The 20,260-nt window shown below is 45.5% G+C and overlaps 1 protein-coding gene across 1 annotated transcript in view; it reads left to right on the top strand.

The window, feature by feature from the left end:
- Positions 1 to 19,955, top strand: part of ESR1 (estrogen receptor 1) — a 252,237-nt gene extending 232,282 nt beyond the window's left edge. Inside the window, exons 8-9 of the mRNA XM_032651735.1 lie at positions 11,134 to 11,317; positions 15,510 to 19,955. Coding sequence (XP_032507626.1) covers positions 11,134 to 11,317; positions 15,510 to 15,744 — 419 coding nt within the window. The 3' untranslated portion in view covers positions 15,745 to 19,955. The remainder of the gene's footprint in view (positions 1 to 11,133; positions 11,318 to 15,509) is intronic.
- The last annotated feature ends 305 nt before the right edge of the window (positions 19,956 to 20,260 follow it).

Genomic DNA, 20,260 nt, shown 5'->3' with positions numbered 1-20,260 from the left:
GCGTTAGAATACGGTATATGTTTTTCTCTTTCTGACTTCAGAACTGTTCCTTTTAAAAATGAAATTATGATTACAAAAAATATGTTACATTTAGATAATTTTAGAATAACAAAATATATTATTAGGGAAATAACCACCTGAGGTTAAGCAACCATGTGGACGTTTTGATGGATGTTACTGCAATAGAGTATAAGGGTTAAGAGCAAGGGACTCTAGTTCCAAGTTCAAATCCCCTTTCTGCTATCTAGTAGCATGACTTTGGACAAGTTACTTAAACGCTTTGGGCTCCTATTCCCTGGTCCATGAAATGGCGAGCTTAATAGTGCCTACCTATTAATACAGGTTAGCTTTATAAGTGCCTACTTTAGACTAACACTTAATTTGTGTTCAAAACTATTTTCTCTTCGTACCGTGTGTATATATACTCATCTTTAGATTTACCCATGTTAATTAGGATCATACACATGTACTCTCTTTAAAAATAAGATTTTGGGGAATTCCCTGGCTGTCCTGTGGTTAGGACTCTGAGCTTTCACTGCCAAGGGTGCAGTTTCAATCACTGGTCGGGGAGCTAGGATCCCGCAAGCCGCACGGCCAAAAATAAAAAATAAAAATAAATAAATAAGCAAAAATAAGACTTTAAATGGCTGCCATAATCATTCATGAAGATATAAGATCATTTATTTAACGAATCTGATATTGTTAAACACAAGTGACTTCTCGCTTTTGTTATTATAAACAGCGCTTCTTCTGCGTTCTTATAATTGTCTTTTGCCTGCTTGTGATCATTACTTTGGATAATGTTTCGCGACGTGGATTTGCTGGGTGAAAGAGTGTAGATATCATTGTCTCTTGATACATATTGCCTACTGCCCCAGAAAGCTTTATCAAATTACACTTTTACATAAATGTAACCTTTTCACGCATGTGGAAGACAGACGTGGGTGCATCCCTCTCAGAGGCAGCGATGCAGACAGCTCCCTGCAGCCCAGCTACTGCCCTCAGCTGTGAAATTCCCAGGCAGGAATTTCTACACAGGACATGTTATAAACATCGTATTACAAACATCCCAAGCTCACTCCTTTGGAAGCAAGTTATCGCTTCAGAGAATGTTGTTTATTTGATTATCTGTTATCTATATAGGCGCTTGTTACGTCATTTTAAAATTTTATGACTTGCACAGACACTGTGCTGGTGAACTGCTCTTATTCTAAGCAGTCAGGATGCACAGAGGGTTGGCATTTAGTATCTCACCCTCTGCCTTTGGTCCCTTTGCCACTGTTTTTACTGAGGGATATTTATAAAAAGGAAGGCAAGAGGTTGAATGGCCGTAAGTGAACCTCCCTTTAAAAACTCATCTCGGGAAGGACAACCTGCCTCCTCCAAAGATTTCATTTGCTCTGGGTTCTGGGGCTTTGTGCGACTGACACGACCTTTCCTTTTTCGTCTTGATGGTGAAGCCCTTACTTTTGGTAGAGCGGATGTTACTCTGAGTGAGATAATATAACCTTCGCGTTCAGTGAAAGCCAAGCACTCAGCACCTTCTAGTAAGACCTTAATGCTCTGCTTCCTTTGCGTTCCAACTTGCCAGTCCTCGTGGGACAAAGCTGATCTTTTCTGTACTTAGATAAGTAGCTCAGGTTACTGATGACATGTCGCAGGTATTTCCAACTAAGAAAAATTTTCTCCGAAGCTTTAGTAACAAATTTGTTAGTTCCCTTTTCTGCCGAAATGGCAAACCTTGAAGAGTTTCAGAAATGCGAACAGCCTTAGGGATGATAGCAATATTATGAAAATAGTAATAAGTAATATCCCTACAGCAAGCTCCTTAGTCATTGGAATATCCGTCACCAGCTCTGTTTCCCTCTCATCGGTCCAGGCATTGACAAAGCTTGTGAAATAATAGAAATGAAAGGCACTTTGATTTTGTATTTTCAATAGCATTTTCTTCTACCAGATTACGAAAGGCATACGTGCCTGTGGCAGAGAACTTGGAAAATACAGAAAAGCCACCAAGAAAAATAACCTCCCAAGTGATCATAATTTCACTGCACAAAAGTAATCATTGTTAACATTTTGCTAAATGTTCTTAATTAAAGAGACTCTTAGAAGGTGCCTGGGTCCACCAGCACCTCTTCTCCACACCATCTTGCACCTTGTTTGGAAAATCTGGAGTGCTCTTAAATCATTCCAGCAAAATTATTAGTTTTCTCAGATATCTCTGGAGGCGAGGCTATTGGCGGTCATTTCCAGTTTCTCAGAAACCGTGAAGTTAGGAAATTCTTTGTGTAGCCTTTCAGTACTGCCGGGAGTGAGGGGTATTTGGGTGCTTGTCCCAACTCCGCCCTTTATTTACCCACAGGGTGACCTCAGGCAAGTCCAGCCTTGCTGTTCTGTCTGAAAACCCTCCCAGCAGTAGCATCCACTAGCCCCAGTTCCTTAACCTCTCTGAGCCTCTGTTTCCCAACAAGTAAATTAATGAGTGGATCAGTAGGGGGCCTTTTCACATTAAAAATTATTTACTTAAAGAATGTCTATGTGTGTAACTGAGTCACTTTGCTGTACAGCAGAGATCGGCACAACATCGTAAATCAACTATCCTTCAATTTTAAAAATTCACAAAATTATTTATTTGTAGAATTTATTTTTTAGAGCAGTTTTAGGTTCATAGCAAAGCTGAGGGAAAGGTACAGAGATTTTCCATGTAACCTGCCCCCCTCCGCGCCACCCCCAGTCTCCCTCATTATCAAAATCCCACACCAGAGAGAGATATTTGTTAGAATCGATGAACTTAACGTTTACATACCTTTATCACCTAAAGTTTATAGTTTACATTAAGGGTCACTCTTGATGTTGTACATTCTATGGGTTTTAAAAAATGTGAAATGACATGTATCCATCAGTATAGTATTGTACAGAGGAGTTTCCACTCTGTATGTTATTTAGGACATTTAGGACATTCTGCCCTAAAAATCCTTTGTGGTCTGACTATTCAACCCACACATTTCCCTAACCCCTGAAAACCACTGATATTTTTTTTTACTGTCTTCTTAGTTTTGTCTTTTCTAGAATGCCATGTAGTTGGAAACATATATTATGTAGTCTTTTCAGATTGGCTCCTTTCAGTCAGTAATATGAATTTAAGGTTTTTCCATGTCTTTTGATGACTTGATAGCTCGTTTCTTTTTTTTTTTTTTTTTTGACTGTATTGGGTCTTCGTTGCTGTGAGTGGGCTTTCTCTAGTTGTGGTGAGTGGGGCCTACCCTTTGTGGCGGTGCACGGGCTTCTCATTGCGGTGGCTTCTCTTGTTGTGGAGCACAGGCTCTCGGTGTGCTGGCGTCAGTAGTTGCAGCATGTGGGCTTCAGTAGTTGTGGCGTCATTTCTTCTTAGCACTGAATAATATTCCACTGTCTGGAGGTACCAGAGTTTATCCATTCATCTACTATAGGACATCTTGCCTCCAAGTTTTGGCAATTATGATTAATGGTGCTATAAGTATCCATGTGCAGGTTTTTGTGTGGACATAAATGTTCAACTCATTTGGGTAAATACCAAGGAGCGTGATTGCTGGCTTATATAGAAAGGGTATGTTTAGTTTTGTAAAAGTCTGCCGAACTGTCTTCCAAAGTGGCTACACCATTTTTCATTTCTACCGGCAATGAGTGAGAGTTCCTGTTGCTCCACATCCTTGCCAGCATTTGCTGATGTCAGTGTTGTAGATTTTGGCCATTCTAACAGACGTGTAGCAGTATCTCATTGTTGTTCCAGTTTTCAGTTCTCTACTGACATATGATGTGAAGCATCTTTTCATATACTTATTTTCCATTTCTGTATCTTCTTTGGTGAAGTGTCAGATCTTTTGCCCATTTTTAAATTGGGTTGTTGGTTTTCTTTTTGTTGAGTTTCAAGTTCTTTGAATATTTTGCTAAGAGTCCTTTAGCAAAGGTGTCTTTTGCAGATATTTTCTCCCAGTCTGTGGCTTGACTTTGCATCGTCCCGAGATCAGTGCTTTTGAAACCTTCTGCTAGAGCCTCATGTTTCAAAAGGTGCCTCTGGTCACCAGAGGATGGGGACATGAGGCTGAGGAGGGGGCGCTGGGTGAGCAGGCTCCAGTCTCCCCCTCTCCCTTTCTCCCACTTTAATCAGAGAAGTTTGACTTCATTCAGTTTATAAACTATGTGAATGTTTCACATGAAGTTCACTCTTTTAAAAGGATTTTGATTCTCAAAATGGTTTGAAAAACACTGAACTTAAATCCATAATTCTGGAATTCCGTGTCTCCTTTTTGCAAGGTAATATGTCCTTTCCCAAGGCTCTATTAAGGAGAAATGAGATAAGCCTGTCACAGTCATGTGATACTTTTTCACCACAATTTTTATCTACTGTAGAGCTCACTTGAAATGATGGAACTGATACGTCTAAAGAATAGGTATCATCTACATGTCCACTTATCTTTCTGAAATAGTAATTTTGGACACTAATTATCTTTTTCAAAATAATCAGCGAGACTATCAGCCGTTTTGCCATTTTGATTTTCTCTCTAGGAAGAAGGGGGAAAAAGTGTATATGAATCTTTGTGGTTCTGGAGATAAACATGCAAACCAGCACCAAGAAGGGGTGGACTTTACAGTCACACAAGAAGGCGTCACTTCACAGTAGCCAGTGTTGCTCATCACAGGGTTTTTAAATAGTGCTGTTCAACTCAGGATGATGTGAACATGTGCATTCAACCAACTATATATTCTTAGGTCGTATGTCATTTTTTCTGGCTTCGCAGTTAATTCAGATGAACGTTTAATGATGTTTTATAAACATCTGTATTCACACTAACTCAGTTTATTAACTTGGCAGAGGAGGGAGGGGCGTCCGGTCCATTATTTTGTTTATACATTGCCTATTCCACAGAGGATTAGAAATGGCTGACTAAAGTTCATGTGATGCAAAGGGAGTAAGGCAGTAATTAACCCAATCTGAAAAAAAGGAAAATAATGTGAAGAAAATAATAAATCCAGGAGTCAGATTAGCACACAGTAGTCCATCTGTACGGTTGCTAGGAGTGGGCCACAAATTTGGCTCTCAGTTTCCTTTGCTGGGCCAAAGCAAAGGGAACACATTCTATTATAAGCTCCACTGGCTTTTAATAAAAATAAAATAAAATAGACTAGCTGTTCCACACAAAATCCCTCCTTTAGGCACATCTCGACAAGGTCTATTTCTCACAACCAGCACTCGATAAAGATTATGCAACTGAGAATTCGAGTGTTTTGTTTTGTTTTGTTTTGTTTTTGTTTTTGTTTTTGTTTTTGTTTTTGCGGTATGCGGGCCTCTCACTGTTGTGGCCTCTCCCGTTGCGGAGCACAGGCTCCGGACGCGCAGGCTCAGCGGCCATGGCTCACGGGCCCAGCCGCTCCGTGGCATGTGGGATCCTCCCGGACCGGGGCACGAACCCGCGTCCCCTGCATCGGCAGGCGGACTCTCAACCACTGCGCCACCAGGGAAGCCCAGAATTTGAGTGTTTTATTCTCTGATAAGAAAGTAGGGTGCAGATATTTGAGGTTGCCAGTTAAGGGAAGATCCATATATTTTGATAATCAGCTGGGCAGTTGTTAGGGATAAAGGCCTCCTATGAAAATTGTTAACTGTGTACAGGGTCTGATAGGATGAGCTTGAGCCCTGACCATTATACTAACAAGAGTGAAGGTCAGGGCTGGGCCAAGGCATTGAGACACAGTAGGATTCATAACGTGGAGCAGGAAGTATTCAAATGCTGTTTCGTCTCACGATGTTCCGGATCAGGAGTCTAGTCTCCAACTTGCTGGTCCTGGGTCATTTTCCTCCCTGAATGTCTGGCGCAGATATCCAGGTGTGCTCTGTTTACTGCTGCTGTGTAATCAGTTACCCCAAAACTTAATGGCTAAAAGAAGAAAAAAAAGCTTTGGATTCTATTAATCATGGATTTGGATAGAGCACAGAGGGCATGGACTGTTTCTTCTCCACCATGTCTGGGGCCGCAGGTGAGGGTCATCCACTGGGAGTGATTTGATAGTCGTGGGCCAGAGACATCTTAAAGGACTTTATTCCCATACCGACGACTGATGCTGGCTGTTGGCTGGGACATCCGCTGCAGCTGTCCACTGGGATGCTTATCTGTGGCCTTGGCTCCTTCACTTCCTGTTGCACTGTAGCCCTTACAAGGCGGTGAGGGCTCCAGAAGCAAGTGTCCCAGGTGACAGGCAGAAGCTCTGTGCCTTGTATGACAGGCATGTCATACCTTAGAAGCCAGGTGGCGTCACTTCTATTCCATTCTATTGATTGCAAGCAAGTTATGGGTCCACCCAGACTCAAGGGAGGGCCATAACCCGCACATCTCCATGACAGGACTGCCAAGATCACGTCGCAGAGACACATGTCGGATGGGAGATACTGTTGTGGTCATTTTTGGAAAATAAATCTGCCCCAACGTGTGTAAAGAGCCACTCTCTGCTCTGCATTGTTGCTCCGTTGTCTTTGAAATGCCAGGTGAGAAAAGGTGAGATGCAGGGAAACAAATTCAGCCAGAATGTTTTAACCTGCCTTTTCTGGGAAAAAAGTGAAACCCTCAAGGCCTCCTGAGACCAGGCTAGCTCACCTGCACTAGGAGTTCCGCGTGGAACCTTGTGAACAAACCCCTTCGTGTTAGATGCGCTGCACATTTTCCATCACGTGTCTCTTCAGACTGTCTTCTTGACCTCAGAAAGGTAGTAATTGACTGAAGAATAGGAAAATCAGAACCCTGGCTGTTTCTTAATATATTACAGACATAATTAACAAAAAGAAGGCTCCTGCGCTTCCCTGGTGGCGCAGTGGTTGAGAGTCCGCCTGCCGATGCAGGGGACGTGGGTTCGTGCCCCGGTCCGGGAAGATCCCACATGCCGCGGAGCGGCTGGGCCCGTGAGCCATGGCCGCTGAGCCTGCGTGTCCGGAGCCTGTGCTCCGCAACGGGAGAGGCCACAACAGTGAGAGGCCCGTGTACCGCAAAAAAAAAGAAAAAATAATCCTTCATTGTTTGGGACTGTCCCGCGCATAGGACATCCAGCTCAGCCCTTCCCACTAAGTGGCTTCAGTGGCCACGAGCTGTCCAACACCCCACCAGGACCAGCAGCCCCAGGAGGAGAAGCCGCAGTCAGAGGTGAAGGCTAAAATGGACGCAGTGCTCATGAAACTGTCAGCCTTGAAGGCAGTTATGAGCGCACACCATCTGGCTGTGGAAGCCATTCCCAGCAGCCCACCTTCAAGGTTGACCTACCGATGAATCCCTGGGTCGTCCGTGAGCCAGATCCAGAAAGCAGCTCGTTTTTATTCCAGCTGAGCGGCAGCTTTCTGGCCTAGACCACTTACAGCCGTGGGTTTGAGGAGTTTTCTTCACTCTCTCTTTCCTTTGAGTCATTCCCTTTGCTTTTCTGGTCAAGCTGCTATAGATGGAATGACTGTCCCAGGGTCCGTTGTCACATTCTTCCTTCTGGAAAAGACAAAAAAGAAAATGGCCTTACTTGAAACTTTGTCCTCAAGCATCTGGTGAGCCTCAGCCTTCCTCACTTCTCCGGGAACAGTGAGGCGTGCCCCTCAGTGGAGGTCAGTGGCCGGGCGAGCAGGACCCTGGGCTGTGCTACTGTTTCCTCTGGACACAGTCACATGCACTACCGTATCCATATCTGCATTCTTCCAGCCTCCAGAAGACTCCATCATCTGGAGAAGTGATGAGGGGTAGCAAGGGTGTTCCTATGGGATGGAGCAAAAAGGAGGAAAGAAGGAAGAGAGTGTCCAAGCAGAGAAAGAGAAGGAGGGAGAGAGCAAGGGCAACGGTCACTGAGAGCCAGAGAGGGAGAGAGGCTGACATCTCGCGTCTATGGGGGGCCCATGCAGTCCCGCTCCCCGTTCTTTCTGCCACCCCGCTTTCTCCATAGGCTCTTCCTAAAAGCTCCCAATGTTGGCTGCAAGATTCAGAATATGTAGAGGCTCAGATCTGCCAACAGCACTTCAAGACTGGATAATGACATACAGATTGTTTTTTTCCATCTTTGGGATTTGGAGCAGCCTGCGGAGTTGCAAAAGCCTGCCTTGTTGTAAGACTCTTTCTGAAGGCTCGCACTGTCTGATCACTGGCTCCGTGCTGCTGGGAACACTGGCGCAGCTGTCCAGGGTGGCAGGGACCACCTGGGATATGGAAATTACCGGGAACCCTGTTTGGCTTTTGCCAGAGCACCTGAAGCATTCTGGGAATTCGGATTTCTGTTGTTTCTCTCCACCGGCCCCTTAGGGGCAAAAGGCAGCAAACACGGACCACATGTTTTGCCAGAAAAGCCCCAAAGGAAGATGGCTGCAGTTGTCAATTATTGGCATTTCAACAGGACTATATATTTATTTCGAAGTATATTTGCACGGCTAGGAAGCCTCTCGCAAGGATGAGATGATAAGCTGTGTTGGTGCCAAAACAGGACTAGAAAAACAGGCTTGTTCTGAGAATGGCTTGCATCCCGAAAGACAGTGTGAAGACAATCCTTCCTCCACAGGCAATAGCTGCTCTTAAGACATTAATGCTTAAAAGAAAATAAGGCTTGGAATCCGTATCTCATGACACACTGTCCGCACACAGTAGGTTCTCAATGAGAGCATGCGGGAGGGGGGAGCCCATGGGAGGATGGGGAACCAGTGGCACAAGGGAAAACCACACTCCCCAGAGCCTGAGTGCCAAGGCTCTTACCTCCACAGGAGAGGGCAGAGTGCAACGCGGGCCCTCAGGACGCCCGTGATTCTGCACAGGGTGCCCTCACCCTGTGCACACAAGTAGGTGCTGCCGAGTGTCACCTTCCCACGCGGGACATGGAAGCTCCTTGGTTCTGTGGTTTCCATGAACAAGAATGGGATTATTGATGAACGAGGCCAGCATCCTGGGTGGTAACAGAAAAGGAATTTGGTAGAAAACACATCATCCAAGTTGGATTAACTCAGCTCTGTGGCCTGGGCAGGTTCCCAGGACATCCAGCCAGACGCAGGGCCTCTGAGAGACGCGAGGCTAGAATGTGTGTGATGACATGAGGGCAGGGAGAGGCATGGCCGTGGGGCTCTGGAGAGGCTGCCCCTGACCCCCCCAGCCCACTGGCACACACCTCCCTTGCCATCCATTACCTCCTGGCCAACACCAAGGCCACTAGACATTTGCCCATTTTTCTAGTGGACACAGTCTTTATCAGAAGCCCACATGGAACATAAGTAATCCAGCAATTTCTTTCTAATCCCACTGCCTGTCCGCTGCTTACTCATTCTGTGCTCAATTTCCCCTGTATCAGAGTGCCTCCGGGTATCAAAACTACATTATTCTATTCTACTGCCCGTAAGCCAAGAGCCTGACCATTCTGGTTCTGCTATTGTTGTATTTGTTTTAAATATTAGCCCTTTTCCATTCCAGGCAATTACAACTGTATTTACTGTAAGTTCCTCTCTGTGGGTGTTTTCCCCATTCCCGACCTACAGGCTGCTGTGTGAGCAGTAACTCGTCACTGCGTTACAAGTACAAAGCCGGGGATTCATAAACTTGGGGGCCTTTAACTTGAAAATACCAGTGAGGATGGGGGGGAGGGGAGGAGAAGAAATATACTTATGGGTGGGCCAGTGGGCTCGTAAGACCAAAAAAAAAATGTTGCTAAATAGACGTATATCTTGAGAAAAATACCGCGTCATCTGCACCCTGCGAGATGATGCGTTTGGGTAGGATGAGCTGATTTCCACAGTGTTTACTTGATAGAACAGCCATCATTGTGGTCCCAAGACAAGAATACTCCATCCTGCCCTCCTTTTGCTTTCAGTACTTCTCACCTCTTAATCACTCACCTTCCTCTGCTCCGTGGGCTGAGCTCACAACTTAAGTCAAAGAGTCAGGATTCTTTCAGTTGCAAGTGACAGAAACCCAACTAACACCATCTTAAGCCAACAGGGGATTTATGGAGTCATGTGTTAGAAAGGACATTATGGAAGCTCTAAGGTCAAATGAAAAAAGTAAGAACCAGGACCTTATGACAGGAACCAGGATTTCTCCCTTCCGTCCCCTCCCCCCTCCTGCCTCCCCCGCGTAACTATCACCTCTGCTGGTCGTCACTGGGCTCCATTCTGCAGGGCGAGCTCCACGTACCTGGAAGATGGCGCTTACAAGTCCCACATTCTCATATTCCCAGTGCCTCCACCCTAGAGGAAGGAACTTCCGCCCACAACTTCCATATACAAGCTCAGAAAAAGCTCTGATTGTCTATCTTGGGGCTAATACTATCCAAAAGGACAGAGTGACCTGATTGTCTAATTTCAGCCTTGAGTCTACCTGCGGCCCCGAGAGCAGGAGTTATTACCAGAAAAAAGGCAAGAGGGGAAAAAACAAACAAAAAAACATGCCTGGCAGTGAAATACAGCAGTTCCCGGGGTCCTCTCTACCCTCGCATCATAAACCTTTCAGCTGAGGATGAAAAGTACGAAGGCCCCACAGCTGACCTGAACTGTAACAGCAAATTAAAAATTGCCTGTCAGTCACTTAGCAAATCACTTTTGCTCTCTCTGTGCACCTCACCGAGAGGTCATGTGTCTCTAACTTAGCGTCTCCGTTATAAAACCGGATGTGGAGTCAGCACACTGGCTCGTTCTCAGCTCGGCTCCACGCTGTCGAGCTTGCTCAGCAGGTTAACGCAGCTCTCTGCCCTTCGCTTTCTTCATGTGAAAAGGAACAATAATGCCTCCTTCGTGGAGCTGTCACCAGCGTTAACAGGATAACGTTGGTGACAGGCGTGTCAGAGGAGAGGTGGCTGGTGTCAACCACCATGGCCCCAAGGCGAACAGTGCCTTTCCAGGGAATCTTGATGACAAATCCTGGAAACTGGCTCCCACACAGGGGGCCACATGAGTTTCCTAAACGTGTGCTCTCACACACGTATATTCCTAAGGAATTTTGCATGGTTGCCTGGACCGAACAGATCTCGAACTTCCCCGTTGCCGGGCGGGGGCGGGGTGGGGGGCGGGGCACTGGCTCAGTCTTACGTCCCACGCACATGCCCAGCTTCCCGGACCTCATCCTCTTTGAGTTTCTCTCTCTCACTCTCTCTCTGCACATTCAGGAGTGTACACATTTCTGTCCAGCACCCTGAAGTCTCTGGAAGAGAAGGACCATATCCACCGTGTCCTGGACAAGATCACAGACACCTTGATCCATCTGATGGCCAAAGCGGGCCTGACTCTGCAGCAACAGCACCGGCGTCTGGCCCAGCTTCTCCTCATCCTCTCTCACATCAGGCACATGAGGTGAGGCGTCCTTGGGTTTCCCATGGGAGAGAGGTAAAGCAATCAAGCCCCCAACAATATGCTACAGCTGGCCCGGGAAGGGCTGACGCCTGAGAACAGATAACACACTCGGGACGGTTCCCGGCACATAGCATAAAGGCTGTGGGGAGGATAGCAGAGGGAGGCAGTAACTCAGCCTGGGGTGTGGGCGGGTGTCAGGGAAGCCTGCAGAGAGGAGATGATACTTTCGCTCAGTTTGGCGCATGCGCAAGATCCTAAGCCGGGGAAGAGTGTGCAGCGAGCAGCTCAGGGGAGGAGGGTCCCGTCTGGTTGTTCGCTCGGCCCCAGCCAATCAGGGGAAGTCCGCGAGCACGCTCGTCCTCGGAAAGCACTGCGCACATCCATTATTGTTCCTGTGTCGCACTGTCCTTACTTAACAAGTGGGAATTCTAAACGAGAGACTCCGGCTCCAAACGCCTTGTGGACGGTCAACGTTGACTCCTCCATCCCTCTCAATCCATTCTTGTCACCCCCGTGGCCATTACCCTCGCCCAAGCCACCACCATCTCCTCCTGGATTTCTGCCCCAGCTGCCTAACCTTTCTCCCTGTCTTCAACTCAGAGCCTTTCTAATCCATTCTCCACAGTAGAGCCAGTGTGATCATTCTGATACCAAATCTTATCACATTGCTTTCCTACTTAAAGCCTTGAAATGGCTTCCCATTGCTTTTAGATGAAAGTATAAATCCATTTATTTTGCTTATATTCCTTCTTATGCTCTAGCCTTACTTAACTTTCAGGACTTCCTGGTAGTCTGGGCTGTAGCCCTAATCAGCTGTTCTCTGAGTCGAGGGGGATTTCCGCTGCAGGCTGCAGATGGGCTGCGCAGCTGTTTACCTCCGCTGGGCTCACGCACACATCTGCGGGTCAGCTGATGGAAGCAGGGCACAGCTGGGAGACTCTGCCTCTAGCTGCAGGCCTGAAGGTTGGCCAGGTGACTACCCCGTGTGCCTCTTGCCCTCCTTGTAGCCACAGGAGAGCTGGGACATGTTCTCATGTTGATGGCAGAGGCACAAGAAAGTGAGTCTGTTTGGAGAAGTGCATTTTAATCTTTTAGTTAAGTCATGTCCACGAACATTCCATTGGCCAAGCAAGTCACATGAGACAGCCCAAAGTCAAGGATCATGGACACATGGCACAGAGAGTGAATCTTTCCGAACAGTAAGCTAATCTATCATAGCTTAGATACGACTCCTTGCAGGAAGCATCTCCTGACCCTTAACACCTAGGTGAGATTTATACCCTGTCCTTCCTGATGGTTACTGCTCATTTTTTATCTTTCAACACCATTAGACTGTAAACTCTGAGGCAGTTATCACAACCCATTCTGCTTACTCTGTGTACCCAGCACCACCTAGCATAGGGCTTGGCACGTAGTAACTACTCAATAAATATTTTCTATAGAAGGACGATAGCAGAGGAAATAGAGTCTTTCTGTGCCAGAAGGTAAAAGTGGCCTTGTTTCCATTCTAAATGGCTGGCCAGAGGCTTAGTGGGTACCATTCCCGTGAACAGAACCCAGCCTGCAGGGAAGAGATGAAGAAAGTATCGGATTCTTTACTCCAGAAAGGCCACAACAGTGAGGTGAAGTGATGACACTCCTGCATGATGAAGTCTCTATGACCTTGGGCTTACACCAGAACCCCAGGAATGAAAAAGAGATTCTGTTTCTTAGTGGCTATGAGGGAAGGGCCAAGGTGTCTAGAAAGAGTTCGATTAATTTTTAAGGGGTCTTCAGACCTTGAGACTGAGTCAAATGGCAAGAAGTTCAACCCATCAAAGTCCCAGGTGCCTCCTTTTCTGGAGATAACTTTGCCAACTGTTAGCTTCTTGAGAAAATAAATGTATCTTTCTTTCTTTGTATGTCCCACAGTGCCGTATATGAAGTCTTACATGTCGTATATGCTCACAACATTATTACTGAGTGAATGAGTGAATGAATGAATGAATGAACAAATTACCTGAGGTTTTTCCTATGAATTTGAAATTCACAAATGATGGCTTTCACTTGCCAAAGTTGGGGAGAAAGTGACTGCAGTCTCTGTTCTTAGGGAGTCCCCAAGAATCCCTGTGTCACAGATGAAGGACTCACATTGGCCAAGTTGAGTAGGTGACTGCATTTGGAGTACACATTTTCAGTCCTTTCCCATCCATTTCTTTTGATGAATATTACACATAGGGAAGAGGGGGATAGATCAGAATAACATAATCCCCTACCAAATTTCCTGACCGAGAGAGTAACCTTCCCCTTGAAGAAAATGTATTAGCTCTACTCCAAGCTAGGAATTTCACTGACGTAGAAACCATGTATCACAGATGAAGGTTTTTTTTTTTTGTTGGTAGGAATTGCCGGATTTTCAGATCCATTAACTGCTTGTCAGCATTAGCCAGCCTAATTAGTTAATACCAAGTATATTTGCACTGCATATACAGGCCTTGCTAGTTTTACTGGCAACACATGGCCAAGGGCCACGGCGGCGAGAGTTCCTGTTTGAATTGTGTGACGAGCTGGAGAGAAGTTGCTATTCTGTTGCAAGCTTTGAGCTTTCTCTCTCTCACTCACACACACACACACACACACACACACACACACACACCCACCCACATACCAACAATATTATGGTGCCTCATTACAGCCAATCTGAATCACGGAACTCTGTTGTGTTAAGCTTGGCCCCAGCCATATGTTGTTATTCAGAGCATTTAACACCAGATTTCATCGGATGGTAAATGTGATTCATTAGGTGGCAAGAGGAAGACGGTGTCAGATCCAGGGGCATTTAACTTTAACAGCATTTTAAATTAAAACAAAAACAAGAAAACAAAATCCCACTGGAAAACGTAATTTAGGTGGTTGTGTCATATGCCCCGAATCACTTTGATGCTTTGTTTCCATGGCACGTCTCCAGCTAGGGCTGACTTTCCCTACTGAAAATGCCAATATTTTTTAGGATGTTCTTGGTCTGTCTACTCATGATCCATGATTCTTTTTAAAGAAATATCAATCTAGAGAATAGTTGTTTTTTTTTTTCCTGGTGGTAGTGTTGTGGGGACAGAGCAGAGATGTCGCTGGTGGAGGACGGGGCTGGGGGTCGGGGGAAGAGTGGTAAAAGGAGAAGCACCATTTACATGCATTTCCCTATAGGTCCATCCAGCCCATATTTTCTGAGCATTTACCATGTTCTTGCCACTGTTGGAGACCTACGGGATGGACAAATTGCAGCCCCTCACTGAACTTGCACAGTGTGTGTTGGGATGTGGGTGGGCAGTGTGTGTGTGTGTGTGTGTGTGTGTGTGTGTGTGTGTGTGTGTGCGCGCGCGCATGCTTATGGAACAAGAATAAACATACATACAAGACATACATCCATAGGAGAATATCAGGTTGTCATAGTGCTGGGAGAAAAACAGTAACATGAAAGCCAACGGCTAAACCTGCAGGGTCTTGAGCCGAATGCCACTGGGGTCGTGGAAGGCCTTTCAGAGCAGGTGGCATTCGAAGATCTGGGGGAAGTTCATGCGGGTGGGGGGACAGCAAGGGCAGATACCCTGAGTCTGGGAGTCTTGCTTTGTTTCTTTAGGGCCAGCATGAAAACTAGGGTGGTTAAAGGGAGTGGGTTAGGGAGAGAGGCAGGACAAGCCATGTCAGTTGGACCTTGCATAGCACGGACAGAAGTTTAGATTTTATTCTGAGTTACATGGGAAGCAACTGAACAGTTTGAAGCAAGGGAACTTCTTGACCGGTTTGTTGCACGTTTAAAAAGCTCTTTCCTGGAAATCTAAAAAAGAGGGGATATATGTATACGTAACTGATTCACTTCGCTGTACGGTAGAAACTAACACAGCATTGTAAAGCAAATCTGCTCCAAGAAAAATTAACAAAAAATAACAATTTAAAAATAAATTAATTAAATTAAAAAATAAAAACTCTTTCCTACCTGGTAGCCTATCTCATCTGTTCTCTTTTTAGATGTAATTGTGATAGAGGGAAAGAAATTCACCTGCATAGTAAATCCTAAACTGGCTCTTTAAATAGGAAGAAAGGTTGGCATATCAGTGTCGCTGGGGTTTTTCTTACTTGCCCTTCCCCGGCATTTCAGCAGTCCTGGATCTGGGGATCGTCTAAAGTGGTCCTGTCTGTGTCTTCCCGCCCACAGTAACAAAGGCATGGAGCATCTGTACAGCATGAAGTGCAAGAATGTGGTGCCTCTCTACGACCTGCTGCTGGAGATGCTGGATGCCCACCGCCTGCACGCCCCAGCCAATTTCGGGAGCGCACCCACAGAGGACGTGAACCAGAGCCAGCTGGCCACCGCCGGCTCAACTTCATCACATTCCTTGCAAACGTATTACATCACCGGGGAGGCAGAGAATTTCCCCACCACAGTCTGAGAGCTCCGCGGCTCCCCCAGGGTTCTGAGAATCCCTGTCGCACTTTATCCACATCATGCATCACTCTAGCCGACTTCTGCCCCTGCGCGCACTCTGGCATGCACCCAGCGCTGGCTTTCTAATATGGGTGGCCATTCATTTGCTCACTCGGTTCTAAGTGGCACACCTTCTTTTGGGAACAGCCAAAGGGATTATTCCAGGGCTACTTTCTTTGTTAACAGCTCTCTCTCTCCCTTTGCTACCTTACTGAGCACGAGGATTCCCTTAGCGTTTCGTGGCTGAGCTCCGTCTACGAGCTGGGCTCAGATGGCTGTGCACTTTAGCTACTTGTGACCCAAGGCCTGGAGCGTGGACGTTTCACCGCCGTGAATGTGAAGCACTTCTTAATGGATCTTATTTAAGCATAAGCCACAGGAAAGAATTGAAAGTGGCTCCTTTAATTGCTGACTCGGAGAAAGCTAGGTCCAGGGTTCCTTATAACATCCTCTTGTATTCCTACAGTAACGTATCATTTTAGTAAAGTCAGACCTTAAAGCTTCTGCTCTGTTGCATGGCTGTAGCAGAATATCTGGTGGCTGTGCACCCACTTCCCCTATAGGAATACAAGATGCACACAGGGAAAGAAGAGCCCCTAACTGTCAAAACTTTGTCAACTAAATACACCGCACCTTCAGATTTGCTGAATGCTTTACCATTAGCTTTTGAGAGCACTAGGTATAGGTCATGGGTTCCAATTAATTCTTGCTTCCCATGGACCCATGGAAAACAGCAAGTTGCTCCCAGTTAAGTCACCTCCACACACAGCAGTTCCTTTGTGAGAGATAAATTCTTGTTTTTTTTTCCATTTTATAAAAGACAGCCCTTTCCCCCCAGGACTTGCAGTAAATGGGCTTCAGGACCTGTTCTGGTGTGATCTCACTCTTACCAGCAGAGGGCGCTCTGCGTGGCTCTTCCTGGTGTGTAACTTACACGGTGAATTAGGTGTAGTGCCCAGGCTATGACCAAGGGCAGTTTAAATGAGCAGGTACACTGGTGACACTCTTAGCCCTGGGGCAGTGGGCTTAATAGTAAATGTGCATGATTCTTGCAGGTACTAGAGACCAAAGAGGAAAGCAGGGCAGAAACTGGATAAAACTGTGAGGCTCAGGGTGGCCCTGCCACAGGCTGCAGCCACTTAGGAGTGCTACTGGCAGACCCCATACTGCACTGCGGGGCTGCCCTGGGGTCCATGGGGCAGTCCTTCTCTTCCTCATTTCCCCACATGGCCCAGGTTGGAGGCACACTCTGGGCGGGGGAACAGGGCCAGGACTGGAGCGCTCCGTACTCAGGCTGCCTGGGGCCTGGTCAGACCACACCTGCCCTTGGTTGTTTAGAGCTCATCCAAAAATCAGGGTTTGGCCTTGAGGGAAAAACAAACAAACAAACTTCCCTAGCGTCTATTTCATTAACCTTCATAAGCCAAGAGAGCAAGCCCAGAATTGGGCCATAGGAATCCTTAAACCTATAGGCTAAACAAGAGAGGCCTACTCCAGACACAGGGCAGATTTCCCTGGGTCTTTGCTTCTCTAAAGCAATTATGGATTATTTCCCCTTTTCAGCTAAAAAGAAAGTTTGGTTTCCTCTGGTGACCGCATTGTCTGTTGACTCAAACCCCAGTGACAGGCAATGCGTTAGCCAACAACCCAGCCAAACTTCTAGGGCTTCTCTTGGGATGCCTGTCTCAAAAGTGGATTTCATCCATTTCCAATGACCCAATCAGTGATCACCAAAGGACTGGGAACCTGGGAGGGCCATGAAAAAAAAAAAGTTGTTTTCACAAGTGCATCTAAATTGGGGGGCAGTAAGAATGTTTAGAACATAATTCTTCTGTTGTTTTTGTTTAAGAAGCACCTTATATAGTATAATATATATTTTTTTGAAATTGCAATGCTTGTTTGTCAGACAATTGAATGTAGTAATTCTGTTCTGGATTTAATTTGACTGGGTTAACATTCAAAACCAAGGAAAAATGTTTACTTTTTTTGTATTACTACCTTGTGATGTAGTCATTGATGCCTAAGGCCTGGTGATTATTCATTTAAATGAAGATCACATTTCATATCAACTTTTATATCCACAGTAGACAAAATAGCACTAATCCAGATGCCTATTGTTGGATCCTGAATGATAGACAATCATATGTAGCAGAGATTATGCCTGAAAAGGAAAATTATTCAGGGCAGCTAATTTTGCTTTACCAAAACATAAATATTTTTGGACAGTAGTGAATGGGTCAGTGGGTTCTTTTTAATGTTTATACTTAGATTTTCTTTTAAAAAAAATAAAAACAACAAAAAAAATTCTAGAACTATAGGTGATGTAATACCAGCTAAATCCAAACAATAATCCAGTGGAGGGTTTTACATTATTCATCTGAGATGTTTGTATTCATGTTAAGATACTACTACGTTTGAAATGGGGCAGAGGACACCAGATGGTTGGTATGTTAGCCCGGGAGTTTCAAGTAATTTTTAAAGTCTCTTCTTATTTGAAGTGCCACTAATGGACAGCTGGTACTTTGCCGCTGACACTACTCTCGGGTGTGGGGAACATGCTGTATTTTTTCCCCCCACTCTGAGACAATTTAAAGTTTGAAAGCCATGGTGGATCGGGTGGGGTGGGTGGGTGAGGGTAGGGTGGGGACGTGGGTTTAGGAATTTGAAGAATGGGAAATATCGTAATAAGAGTCTTGAAAGTATTTTGAAGCAGATCAATACTTGGCGCACTGGGTATGCACCAGGGTTCAGTATTTCACTTGTGCCCTGTTAACCACAAATAAGTGGCTGTATCTGACAGCCATTCAGATATAATGGCAGCTTGAGTTCCAGGGAAGAACTAGTGGCATCTGCAGTCCAGTCCAGGGAACAGCTAGTGGTCTGTGTTTCTTTTAGCCGTTGCCTAGCTCCAGGCTTGCGGTAATGATCCTGCCATGCTGTCATGCAACCATCAGAGAGGCTAGTTCATCCAAAGAGAAGACCCTACGTAGGTTGCAAAATCCAGCCCCTAAGGAAGTGTAGTCGTTGATTAGATTTCCCTATTAACCTTACAACTATGTTTAACCATGCCATATCCTATGCCTTTTGGGGGCTGAACAAATAAGGGACTTACTGATAATTTACTTCTGATCCCATTAAGATGTTCTTGCGTTAAAATCTTATACACTGAAATGGCCGTTGATTTAGGCCACTGGTTCATGAAACCAGTTCCAAATCCCTTCCTATTCATACTTCCCAACTCTGAGTTGGACTGTGGATACCGGGAGCGATCACTAGGACCACAGTAATGTCTGATATTCACAGGCAAATTTGCTTCAGGAAGCTGGTTATTGGAAAGACAGAGTCATACATAGCTTCTGAGACAAACGTGATTCTCTTTGGTGCAAGTCTTGGGAGGATGGTCCAGATGACATCATCACCTCCGGGATGAACTCCCTGAACACTTACTCTCAACTGGAGCAAATGACTTTAACTGTGGTCCCAAATATCCACCTTTTCATTAGTGTTATCTCTGTTTCTAACTGCAGTTCCTTTCCATTTGGATTAAAGCAAGTGTGGCCTCTTTCTAAGTCACTTAAAATTGTTTCCTAAGTACCTGCTGCCTCTATTATGGCACTTCAATTTGCACTGTCTTTCAGAGATTCAAGAAAAATTTCTATTCTTTTTTTTTTTTTTTTGCATCCAAATGTGCCTGAACTTTTTAAATATGTAAATGCTGCCATGTTTCAAACCCATCTTCAGTGTTTTTACAGAGCTGTGTACCCTGGAAGCCACATACAGCCCCATGAGCAGGTGCCTGAGGCACGGACCCCTTTGCATTCACAGAGAGGTCATTGGTCCTAGAGACTTGAATTAATAAGTGACATTATGCCAGTTCATGTTCTCTCACAGCTTACAAACAATGCTTTTTGTGCACGACAAATTCTTCAGTGTAGAGCTCTTGTTCTATGGGGAAAAGCTCACATGCCAAATTGTGTTTGATGGATTAATATGCCCTTTGCCGACGCATATACTATTATTGATGTGATTATTTTGTTGCAGCTTTGCTTTGTTTAATGAAACACACTTGTAAACCTCTTTTGCACCTTAAAGAAAGTAAAGAATCCAGTGGGATGCTCAAGCACCTTAAACAATTTTCTCTACCTATTTGGTGTTCAAATAAAGAAATACATGAAAGACGTTTGGTTTTTTTGTCAGCTCCCTTCTTGCTAGTGGTTCAGCACTGGCTGCCCAAGATCAAGGATCAAGGTGGTGACATGCGTCTGTAGAGCACAGTGAATTTAGATGGTCAGCCTGCTGCCAGGCTCCCCTCCAACCCCACCTACCCACCCCCATCCCAACCCAGGCACAGAAGGGAATGTGTGGACCTTAGAATCAGGCAGCCCTGGCCATACTTCTTGGCTCTGGCACGTACAAGCTTTATGACCATTGGTCATGAATTTTCAGAGCCTCGGCTTCCTCATCGACAAAATGGTGATAGT

The sequence above is a fragment of the Phocoena sinus genome, chromosome 12 (genome assembly GCF_008692025.1).
Source record: "Phocoena sinus isolate mPhoSin1 chromosome 12, mPhoSin1.pri, whole genome shotgun sequence".
In the NCBI taxonomy this organism is placed as follows: domain Eukaryota; kingdom Metazoa; phylum Chordata; class Mammalia; order Artiodactyla; family Phocoenidae; genus Phocoena; species Phocoena sinus.
Note: the sequence above shows the minus strand (reverse complement) of the source record. Positions and strands in the feature narration are given on the sequence as shown.